Below are 22,865 nucleotides of genomic sequence, written 5' to 3' on the forward strand. Positions count from 1 at the left end.
CCATCTGTTGTAATGATCTCGCTCACTAATTTATAGCCTTTGTTTCTCTGTATACCTCTTAATACATCCCTGCATTTACTCTGACTATGTGACGGTAGGGGGGTAACCAGCTCTCAAATAAAAGGTTTAAGCCCATTTGGTTACCCCTGATTCGTAATAAGGGTTCAAGAAGAGTCAGCTCTTGAGCCCAGTACTAAGTAATGCATAAAATGTATTGTGCAACAAAGTATTTTATGTGTTTTTACCTTTATAGGAGTGCCAGCGAGCAGAGATTGCTGTGGTATGAATTTCAAGGGGGGGTGGGGGGGCTGCGGATAAAGTTTTGTCAGAATGTTCCTAGGTAGCCGTGGTCCAGAGCTGCTGGATACCCCAAAAATGTTCCTGGGAATCATGAGTGATTCCTGGATACATGTAGGCCCATTGTCCAGGGAATACCTCCCCTTGAAAACGCTTTCGCGACTCACCACTAGGGGTTTCCTGCTTCAGCACAGACCAGAAAGGTAAAAGGGACATAGGGATGTGAGGTGTCCCTGAAACAGTCAAGGGGTCCATAGGTTAATGGGGATACCCAGTAAATGCCCAGGTCACCCAGAACCAGTATAAGGATTCTGAGACGCTCCAACCATACATATAAGGTTGTGTGGGGATTCTTAGAATCCATACTAAGTCTATGCAATAGTGTGTGGGGAATATGGCTAGTGAAAAATAAAGTGCAGCTTTTTATTCTATTTCCCATACCAGAAAGACTTAGGTTTTTAAAGTGTATATTTTATTAACAAAGTGCGTTAAGTACATATATGCTTTGTGCACAGTAAATGAGGCGCAGGGATGAAAAGTGATCCTGTAGCTGGGATCCCTAGGTAACATAGGCGTACTCCAGTTAGTGCCAACGTGTCCCAGAACCTGTATTGAGTTTGTGGGCTATGGAAGTCCAATGTAAAGTATAGAAAAACCTGACCTGTTTAGGGGCTTTTGGGGTTCCCTGTGTCGTAGAGACATAAGATTTTGGGAGTGTAAGTTTTACGTGGTATATTTGGGCGAAAATGTATTCCTTTTGTTTGCAGGAGTTCGGGGTGCTCAGCTACTGGTGGTTCCCTGATTCTCCCCGGCGTGCAGGCACTATTTGTGGGTTCGCGGGGTGAATTACATTGGGGCTGCACCATGTCCCCCAGACTCCTGGTTTTCGAGCCCAGATATCCACAACTATTTTCCCACACATAGATAAGGTTCCCCAAGGTTTAGACTTTATTAAAGTATGGTTCATAGGGTGTTATACTGTAAGCATAAAAAGCCATGCAGTCAGCCTAAGCATTTGGATAGGAGCCAGGATGTCTGCCTAGCCATCTGTCCTCAAAGGGGACCTAGGATGTCAAAGGTGTCGGGCCATTTGGTAGCAAGGAGGAGCAAAGGAAAAGGCCCCAACAGCCATTTTGATTCTCTTAGACTCTGCGGAGCCTTCCTCACAGATAGCCATGCCCCTCTCCCTGACATCATCAGCCAGATGAGCCATGCTCCGATTAGCTGGTGGGAAATATTCCCACGCTTTGAGTCCATGTTAAAACATAGGACACGGTAATCTATAAAGGGACCTACCGCACTCAGAGCTAAGAGTGTCTCCAGATTCTAAGCACCAAGTCCAGTGAGTTAAAATCTAGACCTCTGGAGAGAGGGGAGAAGTGGTGTCTGGAACTGCAGTCTGATTTCAGTTCCAGGACATTTCACCTAGGAGAGTCTAGTTTTTTACCCCAGTTCCCAAGTAAGTGTGTCTTTTCTTATGTAGTTTGTGTCAAATTGTGTGTCTGCCTTTTCCTGTAAATAAATTTACAATTTATTTAATTTACCTGTTTTGCTCAACGTATGATCCTGGTAAAAAGGTTTAAATGCCTGGTCTCCCGTGACAGACTATATTTAACATTTCTTCAGACTTTCCGATGTACATGCATTTTCTCTCTCTTGTGTTACTGAAAAGGAGAGTCTAAAACATCTGGTTTGTCCAATGAAAAAGTAAGACAATCAGCAAGGAATCCAAATTCCCCTTTGTGCTCACCCATTTAATACTCTGCATGATCTTCTCTCTAAAGGCAGATCCATCAAGCTTTGATGCAGCATATTGCACCCAATCTGGCGCCCAATCTGGTGTCATGGCCATTTAAACAAATGGAAGCAAACGCTGGATCAGAGCTTGATTAATTATGGCATTAATAGCTATCTAGGTTACCTTCATCTCTAGTTCTCAACATCTGCTCTTCGATCATACTCCCAAACTCCCATTCTTTCACAAAAAAGTCTACCTCTTTCTTATCCACCCCTTTTCATCGCTCTTCCTTTTCATGTTTCTCTCTCATCTTATGTGTGGTGACCATGTGTGTTGAAAATAAAAATACAAATAGTATATGCAAGATCAACTGAATACAGAATATCTCATTCAAAATGTTAACTGTCATTCAAAAAATATATATAAATATACATTTCTTACCTTTGTTTTGTCTATCTGAAGCAATTAGAATATAAACAAAGGGAACACACAATTAAAAAAAAATTGTATATATGTTTTCAGTGGTTTACAAAAATGTAACAATCTGAATGCTTATGATAAAGTATGTAATCATTTAAATGATATAGATAATAATCATATAATTAAATAAGACAGCTCAAGTGGCAGCTTAAATAAGCATTGGAAAGAAGTTGTACAAAAGTGTTACAGAAACTGTACTGCATCCTTGTGATGCGGGGTCTTTCAATATCAGAATAAACCCTCCTTCGGGTAGCAAGACACAAACTTCCTATCAGCTCCCTGACAAGATTGTGGTTGTTTTTTCACCTGCTTACGGTACGAAGCCAAATGTCATTTTTGTTCCAAGACATGGAGGGAGAAAATCTAAATAACTAAAGAAGTAGAGATATTTTCCAAGTGGCGCCCAGGTATGATGTCACACTCCGCCACGTAGTTCTGTGCTATTTTTTTTATCACAGCTATTTTTTTTTTAAATATATGGTCTCTTTTGTGAGTAACGGGGAAGCTTGCATTAATAAATATTCGTTAACCAAAGGTATTACTTCTACCCAAAATGTTGTTGGTTTGACAGAGTGTTTGTGGTGGTTATCACTGCACCTATCTCTACTTCTCCAATACTGTATGACAGCTGAAACTAATTGCATAAATCTTATCACATTGTGTGTCTGGGTGGAGAGTTCCTGATAGGCGGTTAGCGTGTGAACGGCAAACTATCTTACAGTATTTCTGTGACTACCTGTCAATCAGTTTGACAATTAGGCAAGAATATAAGATCTTGTGGAAGAAGGGTCAAATAAGTGAACCCTGAAATGAGATGCACATTGGTTAAAGGAGCTGAAAGCCTTTAAAGGTTGAATTCTATTCCATTATGGTACAGCACTGAATGGTTTACACTAATCTACAAAGTGCTCAATATTTTCACATAGTTTTACAGTATCGCTATCCCTAATGTGCAAACAAACTCTGAAACCAGCCCCCTCAGTGATCTCAAGGTACAAGGTAATAAGAACTCCCCCTCCCCCCCCCACATAAGGAATAATAGATCAAATATGCATGGTTTGAATTGACTAATCTCTATATAAGAAACTATCAAAAATATAAATAATTTGTTCCTTTATTTTACGGATGCATTGTACCAAACTAGCAAACCAACTCAATTAGTAGCCGAATCCTCTAATTACTGGCTCCTACTAATAATTACAGTAGGTGAGCTTTTACAGCCATCCCGCATACTATATAACCATATAGAAAGTGAGCCCACGACTATTCGGTTACTATTGTAAGATGTCTATGCAGTAGGACATAGAAGGGAGAAGTTATTAATTTTTTTTAATACAAATTCCTTATATCAGAAAGAAGCAGAAGATTAGGTTTGGAAATCAAATCCTTTTACAAACCTATTTCAATCACTAATCCAACAATTGTCAAACACTATTAGAGAGCCCAATTGTAGAAAAGGGTTATTCTATTCCTAGTCAGATAAATGTACAACCCCAGACACTTATCTTCGTGTGTGTGTGTGTGTATAAATATAAAGGAGATCACCACAAATTGCAGGCTGGTGGTTTCCATTGTTAATATCAATGCATACTGTACTTTGAGAGACATTCTATTGTTAATCCCGAAGTAAAAATGGGAACATTCTACCATGGATAAATAAACATTAACTAGGCCTTTAATGATAATGCTGATATCAATAAATGCAACGGATGATGTAATGGACTTAACAAAACATTCTGTCTGAGAAGAGACCAAAAGGAACTAATTTGCCCCTTGTGAAATGTTGCTAGGCAACTACTGTACAACTGCCTGAAACCCTGTTCTGTCCTCAAAGTTTAAAGCTAACTAAAATTAACAAGGAGAAAAAAAGGTTGCTTTAAAAGAGAGCTTTCATTCAAAAGTGTTATCTCCTTCAAGCAATTCCTTCTCCTCAAAAAATGTTTTCTGCCTTCTTTAATTGCTTTTGCACTTGTTTGTATTTAAAACCCAGATGTGGCAGTGCAGGGGTTTTAGATAATGTAGGAATGTGCTGGCTAGGAGTGACAGGGATCTCACAGGCCAATCCCAAGTAACCAATCAGGGAGGTAGAAAAATGTATCTGGCAATAAACAGTATAACAAGGCTTGATTAACAAAAGGACTCAAATGCACGCTCTATTTACTACAATAAAATTGCTCTGCGAGTTTGCCAGCATTATTTTGTATGTGTTGGGCTAAATAATGAATGAAAAAGTATTAAATCAACATTTATAATTTCTGAAGAGCAGGCAGACGCCCTATTTTGGCCACCCACTGCTCTCCCTACTCTGCCACCACTGACCAAAAGCAAAACGCCTACTTCCCTGACAAGAGGGGAGCTCTGATGTTTTGTGAGCATCCCCCTGTCACGGGCCCATCCCTTGGTGACAAGTACAGGCCCATGATATCACAGGACAGAGGATTGATGTTATGATTCACAGTGTGTCTACTCCCATGGAAATCATGGAACTGCACCCTGACACTATACTACTACCACCACAGCAAAGGGAAGCCTGACACAAAATGGCAGCAGGCCCAGGGCTCTGCCCGGCAGCCAATAGAAAAGCTGCAACATCACCAGGAGGTGACTTCACTGCATTCTATTGGTGACCCTCACAACCATGCTTGTTACCCATCAGCCATATTTGTAGGTTTTTGTGTGTCAAAATCAGCACACACAAAAATACAAATGTCTCTGGAACCAGGGGGTCCCGGGTTTCAGGGGAAGTAAAAAACACTTTTTTAGGTTACAACATTTTTAAAAAAATCAATTTGGGACGATCTGCTGCTTTAAAGGTCTTGCACAACCCGGAGACAGGCAAAAGGAAATGGCTGGAGGATATCCGAATTAAAGCCTACCAGGTTTGTAAGCCAAACTTTATTTCCAAATGGTGTCATTTTTGTACAAAATGCCAAACAAGATATTAAACATGTCAGTAGCATTAGTTCATTTTGGTGATAGGGACTACACCAGGGGTAACCAACTCCAGTTCCCAAGGTGGACCAACAGGTCAGGCTTTCAGGATATTCTTGCTACAGCACTGGTGGCTCAATCTGAGCCACTGATTGAGCCACCTGTGCTGAAGCAAGGTTATCCTGAAAACCTAATCTGTTGGTGGCCCTTGAGGACTGGAGTTGGCGACCCCTGGACTACACATCAGTTCAGCTACATATATACATAATTAAGATGTAAATTAGTACCAAAAAACATCCACAGATATAATTTCATAATCCTGCGGTCTATAAACTACTGGAATACAGATACAGGTGGACAAATAAACAAAGACATACATGATGGTGGTTATTGAATCAGTGGGAGAAATGACCACTTGAAACGTTTAAAGTTGACATCACTTTACCTGGGTTGATAACCGGTGAAATGAATTCGCCGTTTCTTTGCTTGGTTTCCATGCGCTCTAGTTTCTGCTCTTCATATCGTTTCCTTCCTTCCTCCTCGAGTTCTTTCCTTCCATACTAGAAATTGATTCAGAGAAAGCCACAGAAACCATGAAATAATTACAACATAATGACAGCGTGGCCCTTGGTGTGTAACTCGCCACAAGCAATTGTGTGGATTTTTTACCGTATATCTTTTCGGTTACTAGACGGTATCATTACTGCATGCGGGAAGGTGAACAGCAATGAGATTGTAATCCTTCTGGGCACAAACAAAACAAGAGCTGGGAGCTGCTAATGGCAGCTTGGTGAAGGGAAACCATATCTCCTCCAGTTAGCAACGGTGTAGGTTCCAAGAGATTTTAGGACCACAATACCACATTATTTATTGTAAGCTCTTCGGGGCAGGGACTCCTTTTCCTATTGTTATATGTCTGAAACACTTATGTGTATTGTACAGCGCTATGTACCTGGATGGCGCTATATAAATAAAGATATACATACATATTGTAAAAACACTTTTTTACTCAATTATTCATAAAACAAATCCCCATTACAAATGCAACTCTAAAGTACATTTCGCTTTTGGCTATTTAGAGGGAGCAGCATATATATTTATGTTGGGTTAGAGTTTCCATAATACATTAGTTTTTATATGGAGAATCTAACAATACATGTTTAAATATGTCCCTGAAATGTCCTGTAACTGCTGATGACAACTTTGGTTTGTAAACCTTCAGCCCCTCCATTGTACTTATTGTCTGGTTATATCAGAATTATATTTCTAGTTCTGCCAGTATACTTTTATTGTGACGTTGCATGTATCACTACATATACAAAAATAAATAAAACAAATTGAACCTGATAAGACTAAGTTTACATGTAGAAATTAAGTCAATAGGCAAAATATATTTCACATTTTTTTTCTACACAGATTATTGAAAAAAAAAATTTTTTAAAGGGGGGGGGGGAACAAATTAAACTAAAAACAAATGTCTGTCTCCTCTAGGTTTTACATAGCTACTGTGTTAAATGGCTTACAATGATTAACTGGACAAGTTTCTAAAAGAGCTCCCATGGAACACAATATCAACAAAAGTACTCATTGGCTTTGATTGGGTTCACATTTTAATTAGTCTTTTGACACTGCTGTTCCTAGGAAATTAAAACTAAATTTAGCTGTAGTGGAAATAAGGATGTAGATCTTCAGATATCTCACAGGATGCAAACATGGTGATAATTGTCACAAACGTATAAGATTCACAGTTATAAGTAAATCCCAAGTGTTACCGGCAGTGGAAACCTTTCATCTGATTTTACACAAAGGGGAATTTTTCTAAGTGACCAAGTAGATATTGTGGTGGAAAAAATGTCATTCATCTGGCAGAAAATATTATTAGACTGGTAACAGACGTTGTTTTGGCACATCCGTAATGTTACTGCAACCAGAATCCTGTTAAATCCCTGTATTAAGGCTCTGGGGCCTGTTCTCGTAGCTCCGAAGGTGTCAGTGCCAAACCACATGGTTTGGCATGTTCAGAAGTAGCGGCATGAAACGTGACGAAAACCCTATTCTCTACTGCAGATCACACCTTCTAAGCGGTTTCTAAAAAAAAAAGGACAAACCGCACGGTTTAGCAGCCAAAACGTCCGGATTGTACTGGTTTTAGAAGCGGAATAACCAGAGGTGATGCTAACTCCATCCCCAGTCTGACATATGGGTGTTGCGCTCTCAGCCAAACCCATAAGTCAGGCTCTGGATGGAACTCGCAATGAAAAAAAAAATTGAGTTTTTAGAAGCGGTTTGCATAACGGAGCTGCGAGAATTGCACTTTTTGTCATAACATGCGAGTTGGAGGCCCTTATGACAAACCAATCAGATTGGTAGAGCCAGAGTGAAACCGCTTGTAAAAAAAAGCCACGGATTAGACATGCGAGAAGGATTTACAGAATATCAAAGCATATCAATACGCTTCGAAAGGGCACTTTGTCACACTTCGAATCTACGAGAATAGGCCCCCGAGAATCCTCAAATACAGGCATACCCCGCTTTAAGGACACTCACTTTAAGTACACTCGCGAGTAAGTACATATCGCCCAATAGGCAAACGGCAGCTCACGCATGCGCGTGTCAGCACGTCCCGAACAGCAATACCGGCTACCTACCTGCACCGAAGCTGTGCGCAAGCGGGGAGACTATAGAGCCTGTTACAAATGCGTTATTTATATCAGTTATGCACGTACATAACGATTGCAGTACAGTACATGCATCGATAAGTGGGAAAAGGTAATGTTTCACTTTAAGTACATTTTCACTTTACATACATGCTCCGGTCCCATTGCGTACGTTAATGCGGGGTATGCCTGTAATGCATTTTGGATTTGACTGATTTTGGTCGAAGAAAAAGTAAAACGAAGAACAACGAGCATTTAAGGCCTTGGCACGTGTGAAATATAACCCTGGAATGGTTGTCAAAACAGTCAGAAAAATAATTCACCTGACTCACAAAACAGTTCTGCCAGGTATATTTCCTTTCCCAAGCACTTTAAAAGGTTTATTTTGTCTTGTAGTCATATATTTGTTTCCCTGCAAAGTAGATGAACATGTTGTATTGTTTAATCCACAATGTGGAAAGTGACTGGAAAAGTGCAATCTCTCGGCTGTATGTCAGGTGCAGAGAGAGCTCTGACTTTACCAATAGTCATTAAGTCACATTAATGAAAAGATTCCACCTCAACTAACATGTTAAAATAGCGGCTTAAAACTATTATTTTTCTGTATAATTGCTCTATGAAATAAATTTAAAAAAAAAACAGCAGGGGAGTACTGCAAGTGAGAATATAACATATTTATAACTAAAAATTGTAGACTGCAGGTGGAAAACTACTGTGACTGAAATGATGAACCTACACTCTTATAGTACCTTAACTGCCATTAACTCAGAAGTATTCTTAAATGTCTAATCCAAGGCTTTTCATTTCCTATAAAACGGTATAGAACTCTGTTTGCAAAATCACGATTGACCTGGTGATAACCCTTAGTTAGGGCTTAAGCACCATTAGATAAAAGCCAAAGATTGATACTAAATGTGACAATGCCCACAGCAAATGTAAGTATTTCCCAGTTTAATGAATATATGCAAAAACATTTCAAAGCATTTAAATTAAGTCTAGTTTACATCACTTTATTTTATTGGTAAATTCATTTGGACAGTCTTCTGCTGATTTCTAATTTTTACTTTAAAACACTACTGTGTCATAGCAGTTATAACATTGCCATAAATCCTGGGCATATATTTGGTCAAGGTTGACAATCCAGGCTAAACACTGGCTATAAAGATGAAAGCAGAAGCTCTCTTACAATGAGCTTATCAACAGCCCCAAAACAATGCTCATTAATGCTCACAACCAGTTCTCTGTGCTGTTCATCCTCATGTACACTGAAAGGAAAATCAGGGGTAATTGGTGATGCTATAAGCTAAACTTCCCTGTAACGTTCAAATGTTTCTTCTCGAAATACTGTAAGAAATCTCATGCCCAATTATTGACAAAACCTTCACGGACTCCCTACTCCTTCCAACCTATTCCCAAATCCGTCCTTTGGTTTTCTCCCTCATTCATCGCCTATTTCCAGTCCCAATCCAACACCAGAAAAAGTCGGATAAATGTTGTCTTGTTTTGTTTTCCCCCTGCCCCATCTCCAGTGTACTGAATCTGGTCTTCTCTCAATGCCTATCTCTCTGCGGAATATGTGGGCGCCATACAAATAAAATATAATAATATGCACATCTCTCTGCTCCCTAAGCTCACCACAGTAATAAACCAGCTAAAGAGAAGCTATCCTAATTCAGAATCCAATGGTACACTTACACAATTGTACAATCTGAATCAATTTCAATAAATACCAATGTTTCCTGAATGTTTAATTTGGCTCCATTACGATCTGTCTAACTCCATGGCAAAAAAAACCCTGAGCAAAGCTTGAGTCTGAATTTTCCAATTCTATTCAGATAAGCAGTCCTGCCCATGCAGCTAGTTCTCATTGTATTCTGTTCTTTTCTTTGTTGTTCACTTATTGCTTTATAGGCTGCAATGTGTTTGTGGTTATTTCTTATCAAGGAAAGATAAGTTATATACTGTAATTAACTATGGGCAGATATAAATGACAGCGATTCCTGTGCTGAAATGGCTCTGAAGACCATGCTTAAAGTGGCTTCGATACAAAGAATAATGCCTATACGTACAGTTGTATTTAGTACAATAAAATACAAATGTAGCAAATAAAGCCTATTCCAGTATTTCTGGAAAGATTTCCAATGGTTGTTCTATTTTCCTATTTACTGCAACTGCCCATCCTTGGAAAAATAGTCTGCACTAATTTTTCAGCTGTTACTCTAAATCTGGAAATGCAAAGGTTTTATTAAAAACATATATACATCTATTTTGTTTTTCTTTTTTCTTTTTAAGTAATCTGCTCGTTTTATATATCATTATTTCTGCAAGCCAATGCAACCTTTTTGAAAGGGCAGGCATGCCATTAATAGCTTCTTACTTCCCTGTATAAAAATAACATCTATCTATAAAGAAAACATGTTCAGGAGGTTACAGTAAAGTGACATATATGGTGGTATCAGCTCTACGTAGATCTTTTCTGCAATATGTGTAACCTATTACGAGTGTACATTATTCCAAATGGAATATTTTATGATTTGATTCTATTATGCAATTAACTTGTCCATGTTTCATTTTGCTTTAGATTATAACAAATGAAATACAAATCTCTACATTGAGTTTTCAGTGTCATTAGAGAGTTTTTATACACAGTAACTCAGGTGATACTTTTACCGCTACGATCAGCTCTAGCTAATGAAACAGAACATTTTGAGAGTAATTGATACAAACAGCAAAAGTTCAATGTAAACATTTACCCTTTACAAAATCTCTTAAAACACATACCTCAGATATCATTCCTTACCTTCTTTATAAATCCCACATTATTGTTTTACTTAAATGTCTATAATATTGCTATCTCTGTCTATCTATCTCTGTATCCTGCTCTCCTGCCAAAACGCAGTAGATGTTTAAGATGACACAAGTCTCTGTCCATTAAACAACAGTCAAATTCACTGTGAGCCCCATGAATATGATGTGTTCAGTAACTAATAAAATAGCAATAAAACTACTGCAATGTATATATGGGTATTTAGAAAATTATATATATATATATAAAATCACATTTGGAAATGACACATACCTCCAGACAACCGGGACCGCTATGGGTACTCGGATGGCGCCACAGTATGCCAATCTGTTCTGCGCAAAACTGGAAAGTGACTTTCTGTCCACCTGTCATTTGAAACCCCTTACATACCTTCGCTACATCGATGACATCCTCCTGATTTGGACCTCTGGCGAACAGGACCTCCTACAGTTCTATGACAACTTCAATACTTTCCACCCGACCATCAACCTCAAACTCACCCATTCCCCGGATGAAGTATATTTTCTAGACATCACCATTACTATAAAGAACAACCAACTACAGACTTCTGTATACCGCAAACCTACAGACAGAGCCAGCTATTTGAGGGACAACAGCTTCCACCCGACACACACCAAACATGCAACCATCTACAGTCAAGCCATACGATACAACCGGATATGCTCCGACACAGCAGACAGAGACCAGCGGATTAAAGCCTTGAGATCAGACTTTATAAACCGTGGATATAACCACAGAATTGTAGACCAGCAAATTCACAAAGCCACCAGAATATCAAGAAGTGATCTCCTTGAATACAAACAGAAGGAGACAAGCAACAGGGTACCTTTGGTGGTCACATATAACCCACACCTAGGAGCCCTACGCAAGATCGCCAGGAAACTACAACCCATCCTCCAGGAAGATACAAGACTGCAACAGGTCTTCCCTGAAGCACCCTTATTATCATACAGACAACCCCATAATCTCAAGAATATTATGGTGAGGAGTAAAGTATTCAGCAGTACAACTGAATGCGGGACAAAACCATGCCAGGACCCAAGATGCAAAACCTGCGCAATGCTCTACACAGCGGACACAATACAAATACCACACAAGAATCGGGAATACAAAATCAGAGGAGGGTTCACCTGTTCCTCCAGCAATGTCGTGTACCTCATCATGTGCATGAAATGCCCAGGGGGCTGCTACTACATAGGTGAGACAAGACAGGGGCTAAACAAGAGAATGAACCTGCATCGCCACAGCATCACACGCGGAACAAGAGACAGTCCTGTTGGCGAACATTTCTCTGACTCTGGCCATAAGATGAACGATCTGAGGGTTGCCATACTCAAAGGTAATCTTAAAACCCCGAAAGAGAGACGGTTGCATGAATACAAATGTATGCAACTGTTCGGGACACTTAGCAGTGGCCTAAACAGAGATCGAAATTTTATGAGTCATTACTGACACTAGCGAACTCTCTTCCCATGAGCGCTAAAGGCCATGTATGTACATACTGTGCTATATGTATGCACACACAGCTGTCTCTCACACATACTAATACTCCTTATTTTTCCATCCCTATACACCAATAGGGACCACATAGTATCCACACACACTTTTAGTTGTGCTACAAACTCTCACATTTCCACACCCACCCACACCATTTATATCCCCTCTCACTCCACACACACCTTGTGTAGAGCACTGTTTATACTGTGGGCTCTCCATTCATTTTTATTCACACTGATACACATACACACTCTTTCTTCACTTGCTTTCAGTTACCCTTTGACACCTCCAGCCATAAATCTCATCCACACCGGGGGAAGGACCAGCACAGATAACATTCCAAGAGACACTGTTTTTAAGTAATCCTTGCTTCATTCATTGTAAAATCGCCGGAAGTAGAGATCAGTGTATCTCGAAAGCTCGCACAAATAAAAGCATTTCGTTAGCCACAGAACGGTATCATCTATTTATTTTTTGATTTTATATATATATATATACATATAAAAAATAGAAATTCCTTACCAGGCAGACCGGGAGTCCAAGACCACGCAGCAAGAAACGAGACAGCACTCAGTATAAGTATCAAAAGATGTATTGTAAGATAGGCACATACAACCGACGTTTCGGTCCTCAAACAGGACCTTTCTCAAGGGAGTGCTGTCTCGTTTCTTGCTGCGTGGTCTTGGACTCCCGGTCTGCCTGGTAAGGAATTTCTATTTTTATTTATTGATTTATGGGACAAGCACCTATCTTTAACATTTTTGCGAGTGCCATCTGACTCTGTATACTATATATATATATATATATATATATATATATATATAAATATACACACACACACACACATACACATATATACATGTAGAGGTATCAGTACCGTGTTAGCCGAGCTTCAATAATCAAAAAATAAATAGATGATACCGTTCTGTGGCTAACGAAATGCTTTTATTTGTGCGAGCTTTCGAGATACACTGATCTCTTCTTCTTCCGGCGATGTTACATATATATATATATATATATATATATATATATATATATATATATATATATATATATATATATACATACATACACACACAGTAGGTAAAAGTGAATCTTAATATATAAAATTGAAAGGTTGGTACTAGCTGCGGTGAATCTGATTGGTCCTCAGCCTCTGGCTAATCAGATTAGTGGCTCTATGACGTCACCCGGCTCTATGACATCACCCAACTCTCTCTCTCTCTCTCCCTCTCCCTCTCCCTCTCCCTCCCCCCCCGGCTCCTGGATGGAGGGGAAGTGCGGCGCGGCCCTCCTGCCGCAGGCGCCAACGCTCACTTCCCTCCCTCCCCAGCGGCGGGACAGGCAGTGGGCAGGCAGCCTCCAGAAGGACCCCCTTCCTCCTGCAGCTGCCCCCAGTAAGATGGCGGAGCACAGCGGACAGGCGGGGGGTGGTATTCAGTCAGGAGAGAGGGGGGGGGGAGGGAGTCAGGAGAGAGGGGGGGAGAGAGGGAGTCAGGAGAGAGGGGGGGAGAGAGGGTGTCAGGAGAGAGAGGGGGGGGAGAGGGTGTCAGGAGAGAGGAGGGGGGGAGAGGGAGTCAGGAGAGAGAGGGGGGGAGGGAGTCAGGAGAGAAGGGGGGGAAGCCTGAACAGCTGTGAAGAGGGGGGGAAGAGAGGTGAGAGGGAGGATGGGGGAGGCAGAACATTACATCACGGGCAACGCCGGGTATATCAGCTAGTGCATTATAAATGTGTTATTAAGAAATTGTATTACAGTATACAGTATGTTAGATGCTACTTTGCTGTTAAGGTAGCTATTTATCTAACTCCTAAAACAAATGATACAACCCCTTCCATGTGTTGCTGGCCCGGCTGGTAGTGAAGGAATTAACAGTTATTGGCCACAACAATTAAATAGCTGATTTTGAGCAGGAGTCAAGAGCATACTTACCAGAATGGGAGGAACTTCAATGATTGTGTCCACATTTGTTAGAGACAGCGGCACATACCATAGAGTTGCCCTGTTGGTCAACCTTTTCGCACCTACACAACAAAAAAATATTCACTGAAATGATACCATAGTGTTAAATTCCAAAAATCCAATGACGTGCAAATGTAACTCTTTAATATGTTCAATATCCAGACTCTCAAATTGAAAACAGACAAGTGCAAGAAAAAGCAGCATTAGGTAATAGAAAAATAATGAATCAAATTGGCAATATTAATGCATTTATGTCCAGCCACTTTGTTACCCAGAGCTGCTTTAGAATTTCTATAGTGGTGTTAATCCATGACGGTGCACAATATACTTAATGTGGTATAGTACTATGGTGTTATTTATAAAAAGGGTTGCGTTATAGGTGCACATCTAAAGAAAATATAACATAACTTTTAATGGGTATATTAAAATGGGATAGCAAAGAAAAATCAGCGCAGCGTATAATTGTGCAAATAAGGGGGAAAGTGGTCAAGAAGAACAGGATGCTTTTATAGTGACCTGTTAAAACTATAGAGAGGCTTGTGGAGTTCTAATAGTTAATAGCCCACAGGTTAATAACCTCAATTTTGCCAAGTAGTAGTTTAACAGGGACACAGCCAAAATTGTGACACACCCTAATGGATTATCAAACTACTCAAGTTACCTTCATCCATTAATAAAACGGGAATGACTTACAGTACATCTAAAACCTGTGTTATAACAACCAGGCTATGAATGAAAGCAAGGGTAAAATAAACACCCTATAACAGCAGCTAGCATTACAGCAACAGATTTACAGATTATCAACACAGTAACTTCACTTTCATGATACTGTTGCTATATCGAATGGCAAGAGCAGCCTCACTGTTATTAGAGATAATAGATATATAGGTTCCACTGGGACTGTTAGCTAGTTAAAGGAGCCTATTCCATACAGTGCCTCGCGCTATCTACAGGCAGTCCATTCTCATTTAGCTGTTGCTATAGGGTGTTTATTTTATTCTTGCTTTTATTCCTAGCCTTATTGTTATAACACAGGTTTTAGATCTAAGTCCTCCCTGTTTATTAATGTGAAGATAAAGGTTTTGGATCTTACCGCACTCCTTTTCCAATATTGCACCTGAGGAAGGGAGATTTCCAGAAACGTTGTGCGTTTGCAAATAAACCACTTGCTTATTATTTACTTATTATTCAGAAACCATAAACACCAGATTAAAAAACAAACAAACAAAAAAAAAAACACTACTTCATAATTCCAGGTACTCCTAAATCATAAATACAAAAACATATAAAGATCAATAATCTCTCTACATAGGCAGAGAGTGAGTGCAAATAGTTCTCAGTTACCATTAACTTGTTTTCTGGGAGTTATCTATGCATAAAAGTTAGCTTTGTGAATATGGAGTTAGCTCAGGAAAAATAATGCCCGTTACGGTTTTAGTTCATGTAGTGCTACTTTCACTAATTAAATGTTACTTTGTGAACTTCAGCCGTCCCTTTCTCCCTCTAGTCATAACTATCATTACTTGAAGGCCCTGTGCGAGCCAGTGGAAGCTGGTAATAGAATTCTAATCTCTTTAATACTATAAAGACTAGAGAGGAGAAACACAGCTTGCAATAATAGAAGAGAATTATAGTGTTAGACGTTAAGGTTGCAAATCAGGGATATACGTATTGGAGTAACAGGAAAATAAAGCACATTGTGCTGCACTCAATTAACTAACTGAATCATGAGAATATAGTAATAATAAAAAAATGTACTTTTATTGAAGTTATTATATAAAATAAATGTCAGCCTGCAAGGCGAACAAATTATAATAATAATAGACAAATAATCAAAAATATCAAAAATATATGTTAAAATTGTGATTGAACCCAGGAGCAGTTGATGGGTTGCTGATGACCTTGGGTTGGTATTGCGGCCAACAGAGTTTCTGCTAGTGAGTGTATTAACTCCCACGGAGTAAACAGGTCTAATTCATATATTAGATTAGTGCTTCAGGGACCTCTCTTCCCCTTCACATGATAATCAGGGTTTATTCTAGGGAAGGAGTTGCTTCTCAACTAATACTATCCTATAATTAGCAATATACATAATCATCAATACAAGATTATCATCTTTAGGCTATGTACCTTGGGCTACCCAAGTTTATACTTATATTCAGCCTAACACTAGCTAGACATTTTACACTTGTTGAATAAATATATTTTTTCCTACTCAGGATCGCTATTAGCTCAGATTTACCAGTACTTGTGTACCTAAACAGGACATCAGCACCTCATCAACGGCTCCTCTATTCAATCACACTTTTAACATATCGTCGTTGTAGAGGTAAAACTCATTAAATCCATTTTTGGCAAAAACTCACTACATGCACTTCCTGACTTTCTGGCTATTTCTATTGAAAAACTAATTAAGTGGTTATTTAGTACTAGTTCAGAGGTACCAAAACATAAAACTCAATAAGTACGATTTTGAAATAATGTAAAAAAACAAAACATTTAATCGTCATTTCCTCAGTACGCAAAGAATGTAGTTAATTACTTTTACCTCTACAGCAATGATATATATTTTGATTTTTTTATTTGTCCATTATCATATTTTGTTCACCTTTCAGTCTGACATTTATTTTATATAAATACTTCAAAAAAAGTAAATTTTTTTTATTATTACTATATTCTCATGATTTGTTTAGTTAATTGAATGCAGCACACAGTGCTTTATTTTCCTGTTACTCCTTAATATAGCAGAGTCTCGGTTATGCGACTTTCGGTTAACTGACCCTCCGCATTATCCGACATATCTCGCCCTCTCCCCCCTTCTGCCTTACCAGGCTTACCGCGGCAGCGGCAGAGTAGGACTGAAGACTCGGGAATGGGACAGGAGGAAGACAGCTGGCGCAGGAGAAGAGGACCATGTCAGCGGAGCGAAGAAGTTGAGACAGCGGGCGGCGGCAGGAGAAGACCTGTAATCGGAGCAGAAGCAGAGCAGCACAGGAAACGGCAGGGGAGGAACGCGCTGTAACAACGGCAAACACTGGAAGTCAGACGTCGTCAACTTCCGGTGTTACAGCGCGTTCCTCCCCTGCCGTTTCCTGTGCTTCGCTGCTCCGATTACGTCATCTCCTACCGCTGTCTCAACTTCTTCCCTCCGCTGACATGGTCCTCTTCTCCCGCTGGCAGCTGTCTTCCTCCTGTTCCACTCCTGTGGTCTTCAGTCCTCCTCTTCTTCCGCCGACGGTAAGCCCGGCAAGTGAGAAAGGGGAGGGGGCGCTAATGTCAGATAATACTTTTCGTATTATCCGTCATTTTCGGTTATCCCACACGGTATTGGTCCCGTTTAGGTCGGATAACCAAGACTCTACTGTACTACCCAAAGAAAGTGAAAATAAACAATGTATTCTTTACTCTTGGTCACAGAGCTTGGGTAAAACACTCATAGCTCTGCTTTGTTTCATTAATTCGATTGTGTCTCTCCTTTTTCTAGGTTGTGAGCAAGCTTGCCAAGACAAATTTAATTGTAAATACCATTACAAAACTCAAATAAAACCTAAAAACAATAGCATAACTGTTCAGAAAACCAAACCAAAAAAGTCTCAGGGAAATGGGAATTTACTGTAAGATGAATTGCTGTAAAATATAATAATTACAAACTGATGGATCAATGTGAAAGATAACAGAGCATTGCATCTTCCTTTTCAACATGATGAAATATCTAATGTTAGAAAGTATTGTCATTGTCAACAAGTCTGTTACATAGTTACATAATTACAAATGTACATAGCAGATGAGGTTGAAAAAAGACAGATGTCCATGGAGTTCAACCTGTTAAACTTAGATGGCAGATACTTATCATATATTTGTAATTACAGTATGTGGCTCCAGAGGAAGTGTTAATTACATATTCTTTTCCATTGTACAATTGCATTAATAAAAGTAAATGATATTGTTGTGTTTGAACAAGAAATGCACAAAGATTTTATTTTAAAATATTTTCTACCATTTATTAAAAAATACTGGTTTGCTTGTAGTCACGGGAACACACACAGATAATAATGCAGATTTAAATGTCCATCTGATAATATCTGCATAAAGAGGAACCACTGCCATTTATGAGACAATGTGGAAGTGTTTGAGGCAATATGCTGGATTCAGGATACTCCCACGTGCTGGATGATAAATGACTACAGGGAAAAAAACATCTTTATATAGTATATCTCATCTCAAAAACAAACTGCCACAGACCCTTCAGCCTAATCTCCTCCACATGGGTGCACGTTTCCAGGGGTTGTTACACGTACAGTAGGCTCAAATTACCATGACCTCAAGGTCCTCAAGTAAGACATGATTTCTTATTGCACGGGATTGAGAGATAGCGGCCCCCTAGATCAGGTGATTGGGGAGAAGCCCCCCCCACTTATGTTCAGCACTGTTTAAATACATGGATATGATCGGGCATGCCCACCAGAGGCACAGTGGTATGGGCTGGTGGATATACGATGTAAAATTCAGGGGGAAAAATGGAGTTGAACAAAGGTAAGATGTCATAGGACATGAAGGATGTGGACCTATGGATCGATTGGGTCTGCGCCACTAAGAAAGGGGGAGGAGGTTTGCAGGCGGGGGACGCGGTGCTCAGGTCAGGCTCGCTGCAGCTTCACATTCGCCGATCTAAAACAGACCACGGGGGTAGGGGAGCATGAGTTCCGCTGCTAGGCTTGCCAGGGAGCAGGATTTGCCCAGTACTTAGTAGCTTATTTGAGCTCGAGACTTGGCGGGGCCGTTGCTCGTGCACGCGGACGGTGTCCCATTATCTAGGCGTCAGTACCCTTTGGTGTTCCGGGTATGCCTGGATTGTTTGGATTTAGAGCCGGCACGGTTCAGGACTCACTATTTCAGGATTGGGGCCGCTACAGAGGCAAAAAGATAAGCCGGCGCCAGTTCAAACCGTGACGTGTATAGTCCAAATCAAGTTCTTTTGTGATGGTGATGAGCAAATTGCAGAGTTCCTCCAAAACGTGACGTGATATGTGAAAGGAGAAGAGGAGAATAGGAGGATTGAAAACCGGCAGGAGGAGGGAGTCACGCGCAGCAGCACCACTGATCCAGACCCTCTGGAGCCCCGGACAGCATCTGCCACACGTGGGGACGCCAGAGAGTGAGCTCCGGTCGCCATCTTGGATCTACAGAAAGTGCTTCCAGTCCTGCTGCTTTTAATTATCCTGCATCCTGTGAGTAGGGCAACGATTTTGCCCCCCCGGATTAGTGTGTGTAAACATCCAGAATCCTATATTAGTTGTCATTAAATAGCTTTTTATTAATTCTGTCTGGCTAGTTTGTGTTGTGAGTTTGTCTTGTTTGTTTCATGTTGTCAGTGTTATATGTTTTTATGTCCTCAATTTGACATACTGCACTATAATTCTCTCTTTATTTTTTCACATATCACGTCACGTTTTGGAGGAACTCTGCAATTTGCTCATCACCATCACAAAAGAACTTGATTTGGACTATACACGTCACGGTTTGAACTGGCGCCGGCTTATCTTTTTTCCTTTGTCTAGTTACTGACTGTACAGTCAGTTTTTGTCTGGCTGCCTATTATATTTTATTGTCATTGTGTGTTTTAGCGCTGTTTTGCACCATCTTTTCTGTTTTTGCCGCTACAGAGGCGGCATGCGCGGAGCTGGCGAGGGAGGTTATCCGGAGGATCGGGTGTTGGGAATCAGACAGGTACCGGTCCTACGTCAGGCCTACCCTAGTCGGGGGACAGGTCTTGCTGGTATGACTTTTTCACCCCCCCAACAGATTTAACAGTCACGGACGTCTGGATCATCGGCGACTCTCTGATACACTGGGCTGGAAAGCGGGTGGCCTGTCAGACCAAAACCTCAGATTGCGCGTTGATCAGGCGAGGGTGTTCTGGGGGGGGTGGGGGGACTGCAGTGGTGCCAGGTGCTCCCGTGGCTCTTGTTGTTGGCCAGGGATAGGAGGCCGCAACAGATCCTGCTCATTCATGCAGGAGGGAACGACGTGTCAGCTTTGCTCTCGATTGACCTAAAAGATTCCATCAAGAAGGATTTAGCGCATATGTTAGCCCGTCAGCCGGCGGTGCAGGTAATATGGTTGGACATTTTTTTACAGGCAGTCATGGAGGGGCGTAAGGGTACCGCGGGCGGTGGACAGGGCATGGATGAAGGTGAATAGGGCTGTAGGAACGGTTGTAGCGCAGTGCGGGGGCTGGGAGATCAGACACCCGGATTTAGATGCTAGTTCAGGGGGCTTACTCAGGGCAGACAGGGTCCCCATGTCAGATATCGGGATAGACCTTAACAACAGTTTTCCGGAGGGTTTGAAAAGGGTCCTGGTGAGTTTGCCAGCACGGGCCTAGTTTAAGGTGGGAGGGTTTAAATAGGCCCGTCGGTGGCGGCTCTTGGGGGGGTAGGTGCTTGTTCTTGCCAGACTGGGAGCTGGGCTGTTTGAGACCGGGGGGGGGAGTACGAGTGGACAGGGTAATTTAGACAGGACTTCGAGAGCCCGCTCGCCTAGGGGACACAAGGTCAGCGGTTCAAGGGCCGGCTGACCGTCCCCTCCTGTCAAATGAGCACTCTGGCAGGGAGTGGCATTTACCCCATTAGGTATTTGTTATAAATAAATAGCCGCTGCCTTTTATACCTCCCGTTCCGGTTTCCTGCTGTTATTTGTACGTTCCACGTGGGTTTGGGGCTGGGGGAGAGGGGAGCCACCTCGGAGTCTCCCTGGTCAGGCAGAGACTGAATGCAGAATGACATTTGAGGCAAGATAAACAAAACTTACATCAAACAGTTGTTAGGGACAGGAAAGAGATATAAGTAACTTGTCAAAAATACCAGGTTTCCAAGTTACCTACAGTATAGGTTACAATTTAGGCTTATATAGGTCATTTAGATTATATAGGGCAGGATTAAGAAAAGGTCTGAAAGGCCCACATATAAAGCCTGCACAAAAAAGGCTTCATACTCGTTTCTTCCCATTCATTTTTTATATTTGTATTTTAATTGTAACCTCTTTATAATTCCTTTTTTTAAAGAATTAGACTCCAAAACCGAATGGCTGTGTGCTCCTCACAGTGAAAAAAAAAAAGTAATTTGTGATAGAGTGCTTAAAATCAAGTGTCACAGACAAAGCAGATACTGTACTTTACTTAAGAATAAGATATCAAAAGCAGCCATCCCCCAAATAAAAAGTTATTATATATTTTTTCAGAATCTGAACATATGGGGATGGGTTACTCCGGACCTCAATAGTGCTATTCTCAATGCCGTGGAAGTAAAAAGAGAACATTACAGTTATTCAGACGCAAGGTATCACATTAATCATGAGAAAAAGCAACTCAGAACAAATAAACGCACAATATTCTTCTGGGTGACTTCACTTTAGCATATAAAAGTTCCAAAGTAACGCTCTGTTGTCTTTAAAGAAACAGTACATTTCAGCTGCATAAACACTATGCTTAGGAAGTTGTATGGATATTGCGTTAATTCTCTGCACTGCTTGCTAAAGTTTTAATTAAAATGCAATTCCGAATTCAGATCACATAGGAAAGTCCCTTGACAACTCACTAAAAAAAAAACTCATTAACTCATCTACTAATCTATTGTTTTTTCTTATAAATTATGTTGCATAGAATACGTGAAAGGGCAATCATGTCTTTTTGCAGATATTACACAAATCTGAAAAAAAAACTTGATACTAATTAGTGGTTAAACACAACAAGGAATGACCCAGAGACATTTGTGGAGTTATAAAAATTATGACAACTTCATGGACTTTTGAGCCAAGTATTTGATGCATTAGAATGGTGAACGTACCCACTGCTGTGGTAACAATATGAGCATATAGAAACATACATAAATTCATCTCTCCAATCCTAATTCATTAGAATCATCATCCTTTTGTAAACATATCTGGCATCAAACTGTGAAACTATTAATATTAAAATCAATAGGCCATATCCCACAGACCTGGAAAACTGCGAGAGTTGTCCCAGTCTTCAAAAGTGGAGACAGACACTTTCTCCAACTACAGGCCAATCTCTCTTCCCCCAATACTATCAGAAGTCATGGAAAAATGTGTCCACTTCCATTTAAGCGATTTACTATACCAAAACAAATTTCCTTAGCCAATTCCAAGCCAGCAATGCCCAAAATACCCCACGGTAACTACCCTCCTAAAAGTTTGCAATACGATACAGTGTGGAATGGAACTGGGACAACATACTGGTGCAATATTCCTAGATTTTGCAAAGGCTTCTGATTCTGTTGATTGTGTTATCTTGTATAGCCATGCATAATAATGGTATACTACTTTCCTCTCTGTTGGCAGTAAGTCCTGATAAGTACAGGTATGCCAGCAGTAGTTATGGAGGTTTTCCCTCACGCCCTGGTGAGGTGCCCTATGTATGGAGGGGAGTGGCTGTATGCTCTGAGTCCCTGGATAGTGACA

The 22,865-nt window shown here is 40.5% G+C and overlaps 1 protein-coding gene across 4 annotated transcripts in view; it reads right to left on the bottom strand.

The window, feature by feature from the left end:
• ACOT7 (acyl-CoA thioesterase 7) overlaps positions 1-22,865 on the bottom strand; it is a 264,500-nt gene that overhangs the window by 83,634 nt on the left and 158,001 nt on the right. For 3 of the 4 annotated variants that reach the window (XM_075604977.1, XM_075604974.1, XM_075604976.1), the window contains exons 4-6: positions 14,358-14,449; positions 5,892-6,006; positions 2,477-2,491 (exon numbers count right to left, since the gene is read on the bottom strand). In XM_075604977.1, coding sequence (XP_075461092.1) covers positions 2,477-2,491; positions 5,892-6,006; positions 14,358-14,449 — 222 coding nt within the window. The remainder of the gene's footprint in view (positions 1-2,476; positions 2,492-5,891; positions 6,007-14,357; positions 14,450-22,865) is intronic. The other variant, XM_075604975.1, reaches the window with a different exon arrangement.

Source organism: Ascaphus truei, chromosome 6, assembly GCF_040206685.1.
Source record: "Ascaphus truei isolate aAscTru1 chromosome 6, aAscTru1.hap1, whole genome shotgun sequence".
NCBI classification, from domain to species: domain Eukaryota; kingdom Metazoa; phylum Chordata; class Amphibia; order Anura; family Ascaphidae; genus Ascaphus; species Ascaphus truei.